This window comes from Schistocerca nitens, chromosome 3 (genome assembly GCF_023898315.1).
Source record: "Schistocerca nitens isolate TAMUIC-IGC-003100 chromosome 3, iqSchNite1.1, whole genome shotgun sequence".
Classification (NCBI taxonomy): domain Eukaryota; kingdom Metazoa; phylum Arthropoda; class Insecta; order Orthoptera; family Acrididae; genus Schistocerca; species Schistocerca nitens.
Genome location: NC_064616.1, coordinates 602,927,659 through 602,946,440, shown reverse-complemented (window position 1 = coordinate 602,946,440; position 18,782 = coordinate 602,927,659). Strand labels below are relative to the sequence as shown.

Genomic DNA, 18,782 nt, shown 5'->3' with positions numbered 1-18,782 from the left:
AGAAGGTGTAAGTCAACTACCCTGGCCAGCAAGATCTCCGGATCTGTCCCCCATTGAGCATGTTTGGGACTGGATGAAGCGTCGTCTCACGCGGTCTGCACGTCCAGTACGAACGCTGGACCAACTGAGGCGCCAGGTGGAAATGGCATGGCAAGCCGTTCCACAGGACTACATCCAGCATCTCTACGATCGTCTCCATGGGAGAATAGCAGCCTGCATTGCTGCGAAAGGTGGATATACACTGTACTAGTGCCGACATTGTGCATGCTCTGTTGCCTGTGTCTATGTGCCTGTGGTTCTGTCAGTGTGATCATGTGATGTATCTGACCCCAGGAATGTGTCAATAAAGTTTCCCCTTCCTGGGACAATGAATTCACGGTGTTCTTATTTCAATTTCCAGGAGTGTAGATTTGGCAATTTTAATGGGTAGGGAGTGACTGGATGTCGTACCTGTTACCACCCTTTCCCTCAGGGACGAAATTAGTGCATCCTCGTCTGTTTGCCGTCTTCGTGTTATCCCATGTTAAGTGTGAGAACCTTTTTCGAAATCCTTGCGAATTGTGTAACTGAGGCGGGACATGTGCACCATCCCGGTATTTAGCTAGGCGGATGTGAGGAAGCGCCTAAAAACCATTCACAGGTTGGCCGCCACCACGGCCTTCGTCGTTAATCCGCCGAGCGGATTCGATTTGCAGACGATGGCCTCCCCTCCCTCCCTCCCTCACGAACGCGCACGATAATTCGCGTATCTATTCGGCCGAGTGTTAATCTTTCTTGACTAACACAATTTAATTTGCACTATTCAAAATTAAGCCGACCATCCCGTTGTGACATACGACCAAACTACTCCGAAAGAAACTGGTGTAGGCATGCGTATTCGAACAAAGAGATATGAAAAAGGCAGCATATGGAGCTGTGGTCGGCAACATCTATATAATAGAAGTGTCTGGCGCAGTTGTTGGATCGGTTACTGCTGCTACAATCTCAGGTTAGCAAAATTTGAGCAAGTCTGAACGAGGTGTTAGGCCGTGTCCTACGTGAGCGACTGCTTCAGGCGACAAAATACTACCACAAGTGTAGTTACTATCCTACGTGAGCGACATCTGTGTCGCTGCCTGTCTCCCGCTGCAACTGGCGACGTTTGAATTCAAACGTGTTTGAATCTTGTCGCTGCAGCACTCGAGACAGAGAGCGACAGCCACGTGATTCTTCCGCAACATGTAGCTTGATATCTTCAAACGATAAAGGTGTGAATTTATTTCTGCGTGCTGTCATTTCCAAAATTCGTCGTTTCGATATCTTGAACCTTTTATGAGATACGACGATTTTTACGACCACTTGATTCCCGAAGCGCAGGAAAGGTTCGGACGCGCCGCGAGCGACCCGTCCGCGGATATAACAACCAATATCTCCAAAATGGAAAGAGATATAATTCTGGTCTCAACTTTAAATACAATTTAGATATATTGGTTACATTTCATACACAATAATGTATGGCCTTAAATGAACTATACGGAAAGTCTACACAATGTGATTTTACCTCTGCAAATTCTTAAAAATTTCGTGCACACATGTACTCAATTTCGTGCATCACAGTAACTATGACGAATAACGAAAATAAATTCTGACCTTTATCGTTTAAAGGTATCAAGCTACAGGTTGCGGAAGAATCACATTTTTTCACCGAATAGTTTTCTTAAAATCGGATGTTAAGTAATTCATAGCTGCCATCGCGTCCGCTCCACTGCTGTGCAGAGAAGACACGTGGTTGTCGCTCTCTGTTGCGCATGCTGCAGTGACAAGATTCAAACGCGTTTGAATTCAAACGTCGCCAGTTGCAGTGGCAGACAGGCAGCGACACAAATGTCGCTCACGTAGGGCACTTCCAAAACCACACCTGCGGTTGTGTTTTGTCACCTGAAGCTGTCGCATGCTGTCACTCGCTTCTGTCGCTCACTTAGGACACGGCCTTATAATCGGCGCACAAGCGATGGGACACAGCATCTCTGAGGTAGCGATTAAGTGGGAATTTTCCCGTACGACCATTTCACGAGTGTACCGTGAATATCAGGAATCTGGTGAAACATCAAATTGCCGACATCGCTGCGGCCGGAAAAAGATCCTGCAAGAACACTGCCAACGATGACTGAAGAGACTCGTTCAATATGACAGAAGCCAACCCTTCCACAAACTGCTGCAGATTTCAGTGCTGGCCCATCAACAACGGCCAGCGTGCGAACCATTCAACGAAACATCATCGATGTGGGCTTTTGGAGCTGAAGACCCATTTGTGTGCCCTTGATGACTGCACGACACAAAGCTTTACACCTCGCCTGGGCTCATCAACACCAACATTGGACTGTTGGTGACTGGAGACATGTTGCCTGGTCGGACGAGTCTCACTTCAAATTGTATCCAGCACATGGACATGTATGGGTAGGGAAAAAACCTTATGAATCCATGGACCCTGCATGTCAGCAGGGGACTGTTCAAACTGGTGGAGGCTCTGTAATTGTGTGGGTCATGTGAAAGTAAAGTGATATGGGAACCCTGATATGTCTAGATATGACTCTGACAGGTGACACGTATGTACGCATCCTGTCTGGTCACTTGCATCCGTTCATGTCTTCTTGGGCAATTCCAGCACGACAATGCAGCATCCCATACGTCCAGAATTGTTACAGAGTGTTTCCAGGAATACTCTTCTGAGTTTGAACACTTCCGCTGGTCGCCAAACTCCCCAGACATGAACATTATTGAGCGTACCTGGGATGCCTCACAACGTGCTGTTCAGAAGAGAACTCCACCCACGCGTACTCTTACGGACTTACCTACAGCCCTGCGGGATTCATAGAGTCAATTCCCTCCAGTACTACTTCAGACATCAGTCGAGTCCATGCCACGTCGTGTTGCGGCACTTTCGCATGCTCGCGAGGGCCCTACAGGATATTATGCAGGTGTACCAGTTTGTTTGGCTCTTCAATGTAGAATAGAATGATGGTGCACGGTTTGATAAATTTCAAGAAGCAGTAGAAGATCCTACCCATTCCAGCTGCGAGGCTTCAAAGCTCCTCTTCTGTGCATATTAGATGCATTAAGTGATTACATGAGTGTTGGTCACGATTTAGATTTTATACTTACGAACCGTTGTCTTGTATTGTTCTCATGTATTTAGCTGAAGGCTACTGTTTTGCAGGTCACTGATGACGAAGAGGGAGAGGCAAATTATTCCGAGAGTCTTGCCGGCGGCTACAGTGAGAGTGAGGGAATGGCGGATACAGCATCTGTAATCAGCAGCCCACTCCTCGAACCAGAGGGCTCGTCAAGCATTGCCGGGAACAAGGTAACACGTAGCTTACAAAGTTTTCCTGCTCAGTTTTCAGTACTGCTACACTGCAGAACAGTTGTGGGAAACGACGTCATCGTGGTCATTGTTCAACACTTACAGCAGCTCAGAACACATTATATTGCATGCTTGTTTCTGCAGTAGAGACAAGGGTCTCGGCGCCCTTTAGTGAGGAGCAAGCTGTAATCAAGAGATCTCTCCTGTTACGTCATGGATTTCATTGCTGAACTGCCAATTCTTCTAGAGTTTGTTGTTTGTATGGCACAGTCCTCGGGTTCTCATTCTCTCCTGCCTGTCCCGTAGTACAGTCTCCACCAGAAGCAAAAAATTAATAATCTTAGCACTGTTAACTGCTTAAAATTGTAGACGTGATTGTTTCAATTCTGTCATATCTAGCCTGCTTCCGTAGTCGAGATCGCCAATGCACGCTTGTGCAATGGTTCTCGACCCAGAGGTAACCGGTTTCACTTCTTGTGGTGAAAAGAAATTTTCATCGCCATTGTTTGGCTGACAATGGAAGGAGAGCTGCTGGCACACACTACATGGTCATCAGACTTTACACCAATGTTCTCTGTTAAATTCTAAATCCCTCTCCAGTGCCTCATGCAGTGAGGGTATGTGACACTGCTGATGATGATCTGTGTGACGCATGGAGACGTTAAGCTCGACACCCACCCCCTCTGCCCCCATCCCTGTTAGTGGTGTATTCGAGAGTAGACTACATGTCAGCACCGGGTTTCGTTCAATAACACGCAGGCGTGACAAACTCTTCACAGTCATTCACTCAACACAGACACACGTTTGTCACTTGATAACAGGTCAGAGTGAGGCGGCAGCAAGTCATCTGCACTAGAATCTTGTCCAAGATGGAAGAGTCGAGCAATGGATGTGCACCAACAAAGAATCCGTTGTTCTCCTTATACAAACACACTAGCCAGTGGGCCTAACTCCCCTTACGTAAACAAACCCTGTAATTTGTCACCCTAACATAAAAATCTGCTCACTCAATCTCTTCGTTTTGTCTACAAGAGTGTTACTTACGAGCCAAATGCTTTTAGTCGTATGGTATAACTGTCATCTTAATGACCATAATTCATTATCCAGAATTGTCACCACCTTACAAAGTTACCTTTATGCAAAGGTAATCTTAATTATCACAATTTATGATGCATAAAATGGCAGCCTCCTCTCCCCCACTCCTGCAGGACATTCCTATCCGTCCACCACCAACACCACCACAACCACCACCACCAAACCGCCACTCACCAGGGTACCCAAAATTATGAGATGGACTTAGTATTCATGCTCTACATGTGGATCGATCAACAGCAGTACCAGCATCAACAAAATCAGATATTAGCAATTTCGTTTTTGCAATTACCAGAAGAGTACTGGGCCCAATGGTATTTGCTGCAATCACATCGACATATGAGACTATTGGCAGTCTTGAAGTGATTTGTTACAATTTTATCGATCTTCTCACATTATCCCACAAATACTCACTTTTTGGGAAGAGACATGTGAATACAGAACTGTAAATGCTTAACAACTGCCGCCACAGTGCATTACTTAAGTTAACACACAGATATCCAGTGATTTAATTTTTAACATTGTGAACAGATACTAGTACACTCCTGCTATGTACAAATTCTATGCTTCACTGTAAAGAAATCGCACAGCATTTCTACTCTGTTACATAGACAGGGACGTCACTATCATGTTGCCTTAGTGCCAACGCTCGCTATATAGCCTCTTGGGGAACTTGTGCTCACCCACACACAACATTATTAGCACAAGTGATACCTATATTTAAAGTAAAAACAACTGCCACCACTACTGAAATGATTGGGGGAGGGTAGATCACTATTTTCTGAATCACAATTTATAATAATCAAGATTAGACTTGCATAATCATGTGTTGAGAGAATGGCGGCCATTTTGGGTCAAATTAGGATCATTAAAATGACAGTTCCAACATGTACATTGAAACAAATGATACAGTGCAATGTTCCCTCGTGTGCCACCTAACCTCGCATCGCACACTGGTGCCGCCACGAAGTGCTCTTTACGGCTACTGTAATGCATCTGGTGGTCGCGCCGCTGCTACCGGCCCAGTGCAGCGCTACTTGCGTTTCCTTGATTGTATTCGTGTTGATATCACAATGCCTCGGCACACGGCCATCCCTGAAATAAGAAATTAAAATCTACCCTTCGCCGGACACACATGCGTAAGAAAGCAGCAGCTGGAAGCTGGAAAAATGATCCTCTGTGCTCAACGAACGCCCCAAGCGCCCCCCCCCCCCCGGCACTTTCCCGTCTACAGACACCGCCCCCCTTCCTCCCCCCCCCCCACCACCACACCTACAGACATTTCCATGCAGGCTGGCCAGCTGCAACGGGGAAAGACACATCGCTCATTCTCACACTGACCACCACTCCAAATAGAAATGAATTATTCGAAAATTCGCCTCCATTTTGTAGCGATGTGCAATCTCCATACAGTATCCGATCAAAAGTATCCAGACACAGCGCTGGGTTCGGAAGAAAGGGTGAACCAGAGGCTGCTAAACACTTAGAAGAACGCCAAAGAGAGCACCTACATTACTCGTGTGAGCACCATTTATTAGAGTATTGCTGCATGGTACTGATTTTCACTACATTCTTACCATTCACAAATGTTCTATTAAACACGCAGCCTTCACGATACACAGCATGTGCAACTTTCGCCTCTCTAATTTTGAAAAGCAATTTTCTAATTGTCACCAGCACTTCCCTCTTTCTGTAACTTTTGAATTACAGTTTGGCAATCGTCTAACAGCGTACTTATACCTCGTTGTTTTGTTATAATGATAAAATCCATCCACATCTACGAAATTGGCGGTTTTCTTTGATAATGACAGAAAAGAGTCTCTATATAAAACTAGAAAGTAAAATGTAGAAGCAGGAAGTAATACTCGCATAATGCCCAGAACATACTCCTTTAGATTTTTAACAGTTAAACCTCTCCATGACCCATGCAACAGCATATATCACGACTCCGTTAATGTGACTCTTCGTTGGATCTCCTCTCTATATCTTCTATTAATATGACCTGGTAAGGGTTCAGACTGACGAGCACGACTTACAGCCTGGTCGAACCGGTGTTTTCTAAGACACTTCTTTCGTTGATGGATTATATTTTTCCTAAAGATTCCTCTAACGACCCTCAGTACGGCATCTACTTTTGCTTGTATGTATTCATTGCACTTTAGATCTCTCCAGGTGCTTACTTCCAGACATATTACGATTGCTACCGTTTCTAGTGAATTGTCGTCGTTAGCAGCATAATAGAAAAAAATGTTCAAATGGCTCTAAGTACTATGAGACTTAACGTCTGAGGTCATCAGTCCCCTAGATTTAGAACTAATTAAATCTAACCTAAGGACATCACACACATCCATGCCCGAGGCAGGATTCGAACCTGCGACCGTAGCAGCAGCGCGATTCCGGACTGAAGCGCCTAGGACTGCTCGGCCTCAGCGGCCGGCTATAATAGAAGAATAGTGGGTCTCCTCGCCTATATGTATGGAATAGTTACATTTATTTACTGTCATTCCTTGGAGCAGTTGTCAATCCTATGCAAATCGCTCCAGCCTATTGGAGTTGCAGCCCTTCTGTAGATAACAGACTACATCTAAGCAAATATTCGAGGGGCCTGTGTAGAGTGAATGGTGGGGGTACATTGTAACAGTATTATGGATTCTTTCTCCTATTCCACACATGAGTTTATCGAGGAAAACATTATCTAGATGCCTCTGTACACACCCTATTCTCTTTTATGATATCTACACCAGATATAGGTTTTTAATGGCAAGAATACAAGAAACTAGTTCTCCAGAGCAATGTTCATAGAAGACTTGCTGCTGCATCTATAATTATACTTTTCTTAGTATAGTAATTGCACGATAACGGATTTCGACTAGAGTAGAGTATTACTTACTTCCACACAGACACTGCACAAACTGCTGTTACAGAGAAAACAAAATGACATTTAGTAAAATTCACTGTATGACCACTTATTTTTGAATGGTTGGAGTCACTCCTATTGGTGGTGTATTTATTCCATCCACCCTGACATTCACATCCCTTTACCCAACATGGTTGTGTGAGATCTACATCGTCGTTCCTCCATGGAAATGCATTTAAAATGGCTCTGAGCACTATGGGGCTCAACTTCTGAGGTCATCAGTCCCCTAGAACTTAGAACTACTTAAACCTAACTAACCTAAGGACATCACACACATCCATGACCGAGGCAGGGTTCGAACCTGCGACCGTAGCGGCCTCGCGGCTCCAGACTGTAGAGCCTAGGGCATAGTTTTGGGAGCATACCTCTCACATTTTCGAACGGAGTTACGCTGTAGTCATCACCATCCAATTTATCCTTGGTTTTCTGAAATTCATTACGATATCCCTGTGATTATACTTCTCTCTACTCAGCAGCATTATAAGAGAAAAATGCTTTAGAGCTATTGGTCCCATCTGTTACATCGTTTATTTATATTGAGATGTGACATTCAGCGTTCATTATAACGTAGATTGTTCTATTAGTTAAATACCCTTGGACCAAAGACGTAAAATGTTTCAGGTAGGATGGTTTCATAGTTCCTCAAACTCGTTCCATATGCTGTACACCAAAGGTGTTTCAGACCATACCAAAAGATTTTTTTCAGTTTTATGTGCGTTTTATTGGACATGTATGTGTGTGAAATCCTATGGGACCAAACCGCTGAGGTCATCAGTCCCGGACATGTTTGACAAAGGCTCTTAGTATTAACAACGGCTAGTATTCCCAACATGAAAGTAAATCAGACGATCATGGCAGTGGAAGGTTTCTGCTTTATCAATAAACTAAGGTGACGAAAGTCATGGGATAGCGACATGCACATATACAGATGGTGGTACAGGGTACAAAAGGGTAGTGAATTGGCCGAGCTGTCATTTGTATTCAGTTTATTCCTGTGGAAAGGTTTCCGACTTCATTACGGCTGCACGACGGGAGCTAGACGTATGGGACATTCCATTTCGGAAATCGTGAGGGAATTCCATATTCTGCGATCCAGTGTCGAGAGTGTGTCGAGAATAGCAAATTTCAGGCATTATCCGTTAGGTTACTGCGGCGAAATTTGGCGTTAATGGGCTACGGCTACAGACGACCGACGCGAGTGCCTTTGCTACCAGTACGACATCGCCTGCAGCGCTTCTCCTGAGCTCGTGACCATATCTGTTGGACCCTAGACGACTGAAAACCGTGGCCTAGTCAAATGAGCCGCCATTTCAATTGGCAAGAGCTAATGCTGTGGTTCGAGTATGGCGCAGAGCCCACGATGCCACCGACCAAAGTTTTCAACAAGGAATTATGCAAGCTCTTTAGGGCTCCATAACAGTGTGGGCTGTATTTACAAGGGGTGGACTGTGTCCTCTGGTCCAACTGAATCGATCATTGACTGGAAATGGTTATGTTCGGCTGATTGCAGACCATCTTCAGCCATTTATGGACGTCGTGATCACAAACATCGATGGAATTTTTATGGATGACAATGCGCCATGTCAGAACATTCAGGAAAATTTGAGCGATTTATTTGACCACCCAGATCGCCCGACGTGAATCCCATGGAAGATGTATGGGAAACAATAGAGAGGTCAGTTCGTGGACAAAATCCTTTGCCGGTAATACTTTCGGGTTCTGGACGCCTGTAGAGGCATTATGGCTCAATATTTGTGCATCGGATGCCCACTGACATGCTGAGGCCATGCCACGTTGAGTCGCTGCACTACGCAGAGAAAAAGGAAGTCCGACTCGATATTAGGAGGTGTCTCATAACTTTGGACACCTGAGTGTAGTGTTAATCGGACGTGCCTAGCTGGACCTGACTTCAGCCTAGGCTACGCGGATTATAGGTGAATTTATGAAGTACCATTACTAAAGGAACGTATTGGTAAGCTACTATTTGCAACTGCACAGCGCTGATTGGTATTTTTCACACTAAGAACCTTTATTTGTGATGCATCCTATGTCATACGCTTTTGTGTGGTGCAAACTGTGTAACAGTGTTCTGTAACGTGTCCACTGGGTTAGAAGAAGACAGCATTGTGCATCCACAAGCTAGGAAGCAGATTGCCGAGTTTTAAAATCTGATGGGATAACTGCATTTAACAACAATTCGGTTGCCGTAGTGGTTAACTCACATGTAGACTATGTGAAACTCGGTGACACAGACCTCTGCAGCCAAATTACCGAATTAAAGTGGCTGGCTAAGGATGAAGATAGCATTAGGGTACAATTTTTAACAACAGTATTTGCCTCTACAGAAACCAGCATTAACAGAGTCGAATTAAAGTGTAATGCACAGATACAAAACTTACGACTGACTGACGAGGGATCAAATACCGAGACTTTCCGATCCATAGAATGACACTTTCAAGCACAGTTATCTGATGGAGCTGTCGGAACTGCTGTGGTCGGGGGCTATTAATAGTACTGTATCTGTGCGAACGACATGTAAGCGCTGCAGATCTATAGTGATGCGACCGAAGTCTGTTTGTAGGGAATGTCCTGTTGTTGTAAAAAACTGTGTCAAAGTCACATGTAGGAGGTTATTGGAGTTTTCTGTCTCCTTTGATTTTACTTTAACATACGGTCCTAAGAACTGGTGGATGGCGTCAAATCATCATCAGCACGTTCGTACCTAGGAGACAATAGGATAAGAAATCCGCTGAATATGTCGTACGTCCTACACGTATAGATTTGGCGTTGTTCTGTCAGTTTTTCGCATACGTGTCTCTAGCCATTTGCTTGACAGTTACTATTTGTGAGAAGTGATGTGGTGATCTAGTGTTCTGTTCTCGCTCTCGACGTTTGTGCAGCATACTGTTTAAGTTCGGGCAATAAACGCTGTTGTCCTGCACACGACTATTTGTTTCAAGAGTTCGCTTACAGCTTTTGCGAAACGATAGTCACGGCATTGGAGAACGATTGCAGCGCGCATTTCGTTCGTTGCATTCTGCAGACGTATCTGACTGTTGCCGGGGTCTCGTGCACTACCGGACGGGGCGTAGCTTGCGGCGCCAATCACTTCTAGTCAGCTCTGTTATGGCTGAAAGCTTTCGACCCGCGATCACGACAGTCTCGCGATGCGCATCGATGGATGTTGCAGTCAGCTGAGGCGCCCTGCAGTGTCTAAATGTATACAAAAAACTTTCTTACCTTACTACACACAAGGCCAATCAGTTTCGGCCATGATACTGGACTTTGCAGCGGTTGGCGTGCACTGCGCACCGATCTTCACACATGGTGGTTGCTTATATAAATTCTTATGGGACTTAACTGCTAAGGTCATCAGTCCCTAAGTTTACACACTACTTAACCGAAATTATCCTAAGGACAAACACACACACCCATGCCCGAGGGAGGACTCGAACCTCCGCCGGGATCAGCCGCACAGTCCATGACTGCAGCGCCTGAGACCGCTCGGCTAATCCCGCGCGGCTAGATAAATTCTAACGTTCCCTCTTCCGGCTAGTGATGGCGGGGACTGGCCATAGGTAGATACATATGACTTATTTAACGCAACGGGTTTTACAATGCAGTGGGTGCCCTGACACTCGTATGTACCCCCAGTAAGAGCTCGTTAATCGTCGGCCGTGGTGGCCGAGAGGTTCTAGGCGCTACAGTCTGGAACCGCGCGATCGCTACGGTAGCAGGTTCGAATCCTGCCTCGGGCATGGATGTGTGTAATGTCCTTAGGTTAGTTAGGCTTAAGTAGTTCTAAGTTCTAGGGAACTGATGATCTTAGAATTTAAGTCCCATAGTGCTCAGAGCCATTTGAACCATTAGCTCGTTAATCTTATTTATATTACTCTAGCAAAATGCCTGTCGTTTGCCTACCCGTTTCCTAGAATTATCCTGCGGATAATTAATCATTCAGGATCTGCAGACAAGTTGTCTGTCCTCTTCAAAGTGACTCAAAAGTTATACTACATCGAATATATCAAACGTAAGTGAATTAAATGATCAGGATAAATCACTACCTACGAACAAACAAATGCTGTGACTCTATACCCCAATCGCCATATTCGGTCAACATTTATTTAAAATTAAACCCATAGATATTGTAATCATTGATCAAATTAATATTCTCAGAAATAATACAGAGTACAGTTTTTCCCTGTATTGATATTGGCCCTTCACTGCTTAGCTCAGCCCTGTTTAACGCACGCAATTTGCTAATACACGCGGAATGACTGACATCACAGTTGTACAAAATATCAGAAGAAATTACTACCCCAATAAGGAAAGTGAAACCTCAGCAATTTATCATTACCTCCGTACAATGATAAGCATGTGCTGTATCCACGTAATTGTAGATGTGTGGCGATACAGAGCTCTGCTTCTCGAAGAGGTCGGCGCCAACGGAGCAGCTGGAGCCTCTCAGATCTCTGAAATCTTGGACGGCTGATTGCGGTTCGAACACTGGTAAACGAATATTGCTTCACAACTTCATTGTACACCAAATGAAGTGCTCTCTATCATAGTTTGCTGAACCAGGCGCGAACTCCCAGCCGTATGGCGAAGTTCCGAAGTATATCAGCAAGTACACTGTCCTAACAGCTATCTACTACGAAAGAGCACAAGACTAGTCTGTCCGTCGTCTGCACAGAGCGCGTCCAATCTGAACGAGTTCTAAGATTGAAGACGGCAGACTGACCACATTTCTCTTCTGCGTTTCCTACAGCAGTTCACCTTTCTTTAAACGTGGGTGGCGAATCTAAGTTCTTGGAATACCTCAGTACTTCATCGACGGAATGTGATCCTACACAATCCGCGTGAAGTCGGTTACATTTTCCGCGGGAACACGCAGTGTCTGCCGGCCGCTGGTGGCCGAGCGGTTCTGGCGCTACAGTCTGGAACCGCGCGACCGCTACGGTCGCAGGTTCGAATCCTGCCTCGGGCATGGATGTGTGTGTTGTCCTTAGGTTAGTTAGGTTTAAGTAGTTCTAAGTTCTAGGGGACTTATGACCTCAGCAGTTGAGTCCCATAGTGCTCAGAGCCATTTGAACCATTTTTTGACGCAGAGTCTACGTGGTCTGCACGTTAATTTAATGGCTAGCGGCGCCGCGGTGGCGGGCCTCAAGCCGTGCAAAAGCCGTTGTATTTTCTACGGTCACGACGGCCAGGCGCCGGACGCCACCGCGTCTCAGTGTTCGCGACTCTTAAGCTGCTGCTCTGTTCACCACCCAACTCTACAAAGACGGCCGCCGCCGACAGCTAGTCCTTCCCATGGCTTCGCATCTCAAGAGCTTTTCAAGAGCTTCCCGGAAGGAAAGCGGCTTGGTATAAGCACACGCTCCCACTCTTTCTTACATTGACCTAGTACAACATTGCTTCTACCCAATCACGCAACATGCACTGACAAAATTAATTAAATTAAGTATATTTGACGATATCTGTCACACAGAATTAGAACCGATTTAGCCGGTCGGAGTGGCCGAGCGGTTCTAGGCGCTACAGTCTAGAACCGCGTGACCGCTACGGTCGCAGGTTCGAATCCTGCCTCGGGCATGGATGTGTGTGATGTCCTTAGGTTAGTTAGGTTTAAGTAGTTCTAAGTTCTAGGGCACTGATGACCTCAGAAGTTAAGTCCCATAGTGCTCAGAGCCATTTGAACCATTTTTGAGAACTGATTTGATATCTCCTTGGGGTCGCTTAATCATGTTACATTGATGGGAAAGGTACCTTGTAAGGTACAAAATACTGCCACGTTACAAAATAAACATTGCTGCCCTATTCTACCCTACAGCCTCCTAGTATAGTCGGCGTCTAACGTCGTTATTTCATTACACTTTGCATATAAACATATCAGTCCTTTATTTAACGATACTTTAGCGATGGGAATGCAAGTGTACGGTTCTGTAAGAGTCCTGATTTCTTCTGTCTTTGATGTTGTTATGTGAGATGTGAATCTTTCGACTGCCTGTCGCAGCTGTATGTTCCGCAAATACGGAATATCATGCGAGAGTTATGACTGAATTGAACAGTTCCCAGAAAATAGCATGCTAATCTTAACAGGGGGGGGGGGGGATCTCACTCAATTACCTCACAAATCTGGATGGCGTTAGATACATGTACGTATGTTGATACCATGCTTGATAGAGTTCTGAACTATCGTCATATCAACATAATACGGAATATCAAATTAGACTTGCGACTGGGTTGGAAAGGTACTAGCAAATAACGCGTTGCTCAAAGAGTAGTTACATGCACAGCTTGACGGACTATTATTAGAACTTCTAACATCGGTGCTGTCTGACGCAATGTACATGATGGTGTCGGCTAGTGTCTCAGTGATCAGTCTGGACGTTCACTTACATAGTAAGCCGCTGTGCAATTTCAAAATTGAGACCTGATTGAGAAGTTAGGTACGCCTCTGTGTAAGCGCCTGCGAAGTGACGACCTCCGTCGAAATGTACCGCATGCCTCAAAACGCCAGAGACCGAGATAAATACATTGTGATGGTACTGTTGTTGGTGAAAGTGAGCAGCGAGAGAAGCACAGAGCAGTTAAGGTAGTGGTGGTAGCCTGCAGCACGTAACAGTCGAGAAGGAATGAATTTCTCCCGCTATGAAATGTCAGAACTGTTGGTGAGCAACTGCCTGCATTTCTAACTGTGTGACGTCGTACCGGCCGGTTCATATACGTACCTACTGCAAGTGAAAGCAGCCTCTCTGTAGCGATGAATTCGGGGGCGATGTGACGTCATGTGGAGCACTCCGAACGATAGTACTGCTGAGTCTGATGTGGTCTGTCAGCCTGAGAGGATTCCTCTGGCGCAGCGCGCGGCCTGGTCTGGCACGGTACAGCACAGCGACTTGCAGCGGGAGTTGACGTGAGCCAGAGCTCGTGACTCTACTGACGTTCGGCGTGGTGTGGTATGAAATCACCAGTGTTTAAATAAATATGCAAGTGAATACCTCTCCAAACCTTTCCCCCAACTACATACAAGAGCGACGTGTGTTTGATAAACATACAGGCTGCGTCAGTGGGATATCCAGTTTCAAAGTTAGGAGGAATGCTCTATAGTTTAACAGTCAGCACACTTCCCATCATTTTCAACTTGGGGTAAGTGGATTTTCTCACCCTTTTGGGTAGATGGTGTGGAGGAGGAGCTGTTTAGGAGGAAATGTGGGCTCCTGATATTTGAATTGATATAACATGATTCTGTATGACATATTTGTTGACCATCTTGAACTTAGGGTGACAATTTATTTAAATGGTGACGTCAGAGAAGAATCGCTTAACTTAGGACAGACAGTATAGAATTCTACAGTAACCCAGCTGCTATAAATAGCCCTACATGTCTTTGTGGGTAAGTTACATTATGTGATCAAAAGTATCCGGACACCTGGCTGAAAATGACTTACAAGTTCGTGGCGCCCTCCATCGGTAATGCTGATATTCACTATGGCGTTGGCCACCCTTAGCGATGATGACAGCTTCCACTCTCGCAGGCATAAGTTCAATCAGGTGCTGGAAGTTTTCTTGGGGAATGGTAGCCCATTCTTTACGGAGTGCTGCACTGGGGGGAGGTATCGATGTCGGTCGGTGAGGCCTGCCACGAAGTCGGCGTTACAAAACATCCCAAAGGTGCTCTATAGGATTCAGGTCAGCCCTCTGTGCAGGCCAGTCCATTACAGGGATACTATTGTCGTTTAACCACTCCGCCACAGGCCGTGCATTATGAACAGGTGCTCGATCGTGTTGAAAGATGCAATCACCATCCCGAATTGCTCTCCAACAGTGGGAAGCGAGAAGGTGCTTAAAACATCAATGTAGGCCTGTGTTGTGAAGTGCAGCGCAAGACAACAAGGGGTGCAAGTCCCCTCCATGAAAAACACGACCATACCATAACCGTGATTCGTCATTCCACACAACGTTTTTCTATTGTTCAATCGTCTAATGTTTACGCTCTTTACACCAAGCGAGGCGTCGTTTGGCATTTACCGGTGTGATGTGTGGCTTATGAACAGCCACTCGACCATGAAACCCAAGTTTTCTCACCTCCCGACTAGCTGTCATAGTACTTGCAGTGGATCCTGATGCTATTTGGAATTCCTGTGTGATGGTCTGGATAGATGTCTGCCTATTACAAATTACGACCCTCTTCAACTGTCGGCAGTATCTGTCAGTCAACAGACGAGGTCGGCCTGTACGCTTCTGTGCTGTATGTGTCCCATCATATTTCCGCTTCACTATCACATCGAAAACAGTGGACCTAGAGATGTTTAGGAGTGTGGAAATCTCGTTTACAGACGTGTGACCCAAGTGACACCCAATCACCTGACCACATGCGAAGTCTGTGAGTTCCAAGAAGCGCCCCATTCTGCTCTCTCACGATGTCTAATGACTACTGAGGTCGCTGATATGTAGTACCTGGCAGTAGGTGGCAGCACAATGCACCTAATATGAAAAACTTATGTTTTGGGGGTGTCCGGATACTTTTCATCACATAGTGTACTTCCCTTCTCGCCTAAAGCATGTCATCTATGACACCATAGAGCCGCACCAATAATAATAGCCCAACAGGTCTCTACAGGCAGATTACTACTCTTTGTCTTAGAATCTTGGTTTCTGACATCATAGACCTGCACAATATTGCGGGTCAGCCATCTTGGATTCTGATGTCATACTGAGCTGTGCCGCTATACCCCAATCGCCACATTCGGTCACCGTTTTGGATTTTCGATTTCCTACCAATTTATGCTTCGGACAACAGCCCTACTTATACAGAGGTACGGGACAATCTCGCCATAATTTGAGTTTTCCACCATTTTACTCGTACATAGGACAATTGGCCTTTGTCAGAGGTGTGGAGAGAGGAGGGGTGGGGGAATACTATGACGTCATCGGTGATCTACTCTGGGTCTGAATGCACTCAGTATCTACTATTGTGTGTGGAGCTTTCTCTATACATATACATATTGCTAGGAGTTGGATAAATAAAATAGACCCTGTGCTGGAAAGCGTCATTTCTTACATTTTAATTTTAATAGCGTCGCATTCCAGACAACTAGGAGGCATGAAACATCTCTCACAACCGTTACAGAAACCCCATTGGCACACTGAAATCCCCCACTACAGTAGGCTTCATCCTGTTTGGACAAGTTGTCATTCAGTTCTAAAATGGAATGAAGACGTATAAATGTGTCTGGAAGTTCACCAGCTGTGGTGGGGCTCACCACCTATAGCGAAAAATAGGTGGCAAGCATCTGTCCCCATTCCAAGTTGCATTACTGCAAGTAGAGACACGCATCGTAAGGTTGAAAGGACCATCCACAGGTGGCATGCAAAGGCAGTGGCATGCACCAGGTACCATCACATAGTCTAGACACCTGTGGAACAGATAGCTTCCTGGAGCACAGAGCGTTCTGTTGTGGATATAGTGCAGTACATGAAGAACTTCAGTGTGCACACTGCATGTTGGCTGGCAGCTGCGAAGTCATGAGTCAGCCCAACTCCGTGGTAGAACACCGAGGTGCAACTGGCTGCAAGGCCAAGAGTGACGACTGTTGTCGTGCTGAGTATCTATGTGCAAGCTGTCACTGTATGGGGACATCAAAGGTATGGGGTAAGTTGTTATGTTACTTCAGACTTAGAACAACTGGACTATTTGGATTTCCCACCAATTCAAACTAAACTCTTGCGTTTTATATTTGTGACATGTGGCCCAGTTCCACTGTGAGGTTAGCAGAAAAACCAGTGGAGAACTTATTTGCAAAAGACCATTTTGGATTCTATACTTATCAGAAGTGACCTGGCAACCATCCTGACTGTGCTCATGTGCCCAGGTCCACCATCTTGGTTTCTATAATTAGCTATCTGATCTGGTAACAATGTAGACTGTGCTCAGATCGTCATTTTGTATTGTATACTTCCACAATCGTTATTTACCAGCCAGCAGGCTTTGCTCAGGCCAGACAGCTCGGATTTTTTAATATCCCACCAATAGGACGAGTGGACATCTTTAATTTTTTTTTAAATTTATCACCAGTTTTTACTTAGGCCAATTAGGCTCTTATCACAAGTGTCCTGTAATGTCAGAAGGCTGTGTTGATGTCCATCATCTTATATTTTGTACTTAGGACAACTGGGCTATTTTTAATTTCTCAAAATTTTATACGCAGTTCAATTGGCCTAGGTTCACTGCGACGTCAGAGGAGAGGGGACTGGCTGACAAATCTGGCAATGATACATGACATCATCCATGACATCACTGGCAATCTGGCCCAATACAGGTTATGGTCGAATCGGCAAATCCCGTCTACTTCGTATGTGTCCTTTTTGTGTTTTAACTTTCACGAATGTCATTATGAAGAGACAATAAGATACGGTACGTTGTTGCAGCAGTCGAGCCACAGCCGCCTGTGCCGCGTCTTCCGTGGGCTGGTCTGCTGCATCGGTGGCCACTGTCTCTGCTCCCAGGGGCAAACAAGGCGTGGCTACCGCCAGATCCCGCATCTCATCCCCAGGGTAAGTCACGCTTTAAAACTTTCAAAACCTTCACCGAACTACTCGCTAAAAGTTTCTTCTCGTCTGTTCTCCAGAGCTTTTGTGGCGTCACACGAATTCCCAGTCGTGATCGCAGGCGGAGCCCACACCGTGTGGTGCTCGAGACAAATCACGTAACGTATTGCTCCGCATACATCATCCGACACTTTATTGGAGGATCCCGCCTAATTCTTTCCACTACTACACATGTAAAACCAGTTTAAAGCAATCTAAGCACTTTAAAGAAAGATTCTGAGATGCAATCACTGTTCTAGAATATGTTCGCGTAACAGTTCAATGTACCACCTCCAAGCGGTTACTAGTAACTCCCGCCAACAATCACAACGACAAAACAGGAATATAGCTTAAAATCAATAGGAAAAGAAGTCGCAGAGAAACGACAGACTCATATTTGCACGGCAACGAATGAAATTTGTTGGTGTCAATTAATCCTGGCCAAGTTCATCACATTTATCGAACATCATCTCTAGCTAGATAATGGCTCGAAGAGCTACTGTAGGTTCTCTTTTTACTGAGAAGTCTACTTCTCACTAATATGCAATACTCACTGAAAAAATTATGAAAGTACCTAAGCAGAAATATGCCCACACTTCGGAACGAAATTTGGAATGTTCTGTAGGCTTTCCGTGCAGGTAAAGTAGTGTCTGTGATCAAGAAGTGTCGCTGATTCAATATTTCCGAAATAATAACCACTTTAGAACAAATTTTGTCCAAAAGGGTCAATAACTTGCCAACTCAAGCCCACGAGAGCTGCCAGCCGACTCCCGATTTCACGAGCTACCAAACTGCTCCACAAAATTATTTAACATTTAGACATTTCAGCCAATCTGA

At 45.3% G+C, this 18,782-nt stretch overlaps 1 protein-coding gene across 1 annotated transcript in view; it reads left to right on the top strand.

Moving 5' to 3' along the window:
* LOC126249676 (uncharacterized) overlaps window positions 1-18,782 on the top strand; it is a 169,994-nt gene that overhangs the window by 126,119 nt on the left and 25,093 nt on the right. The window contains exons 6-7 of the mRNA XM_049951355.1: window positions 3,197-3,343; window positions 17,787-17,912. Coding sequence (XP_049807312.1) covers window positions 3,197-3,343; window positions 17,787-17,912 — 273 coding nt within the window. The remainder of the gene's footprint in view (window positions 1-3,196; window positions 3,344-17,786; window positions 17,913-18,782) is intronic.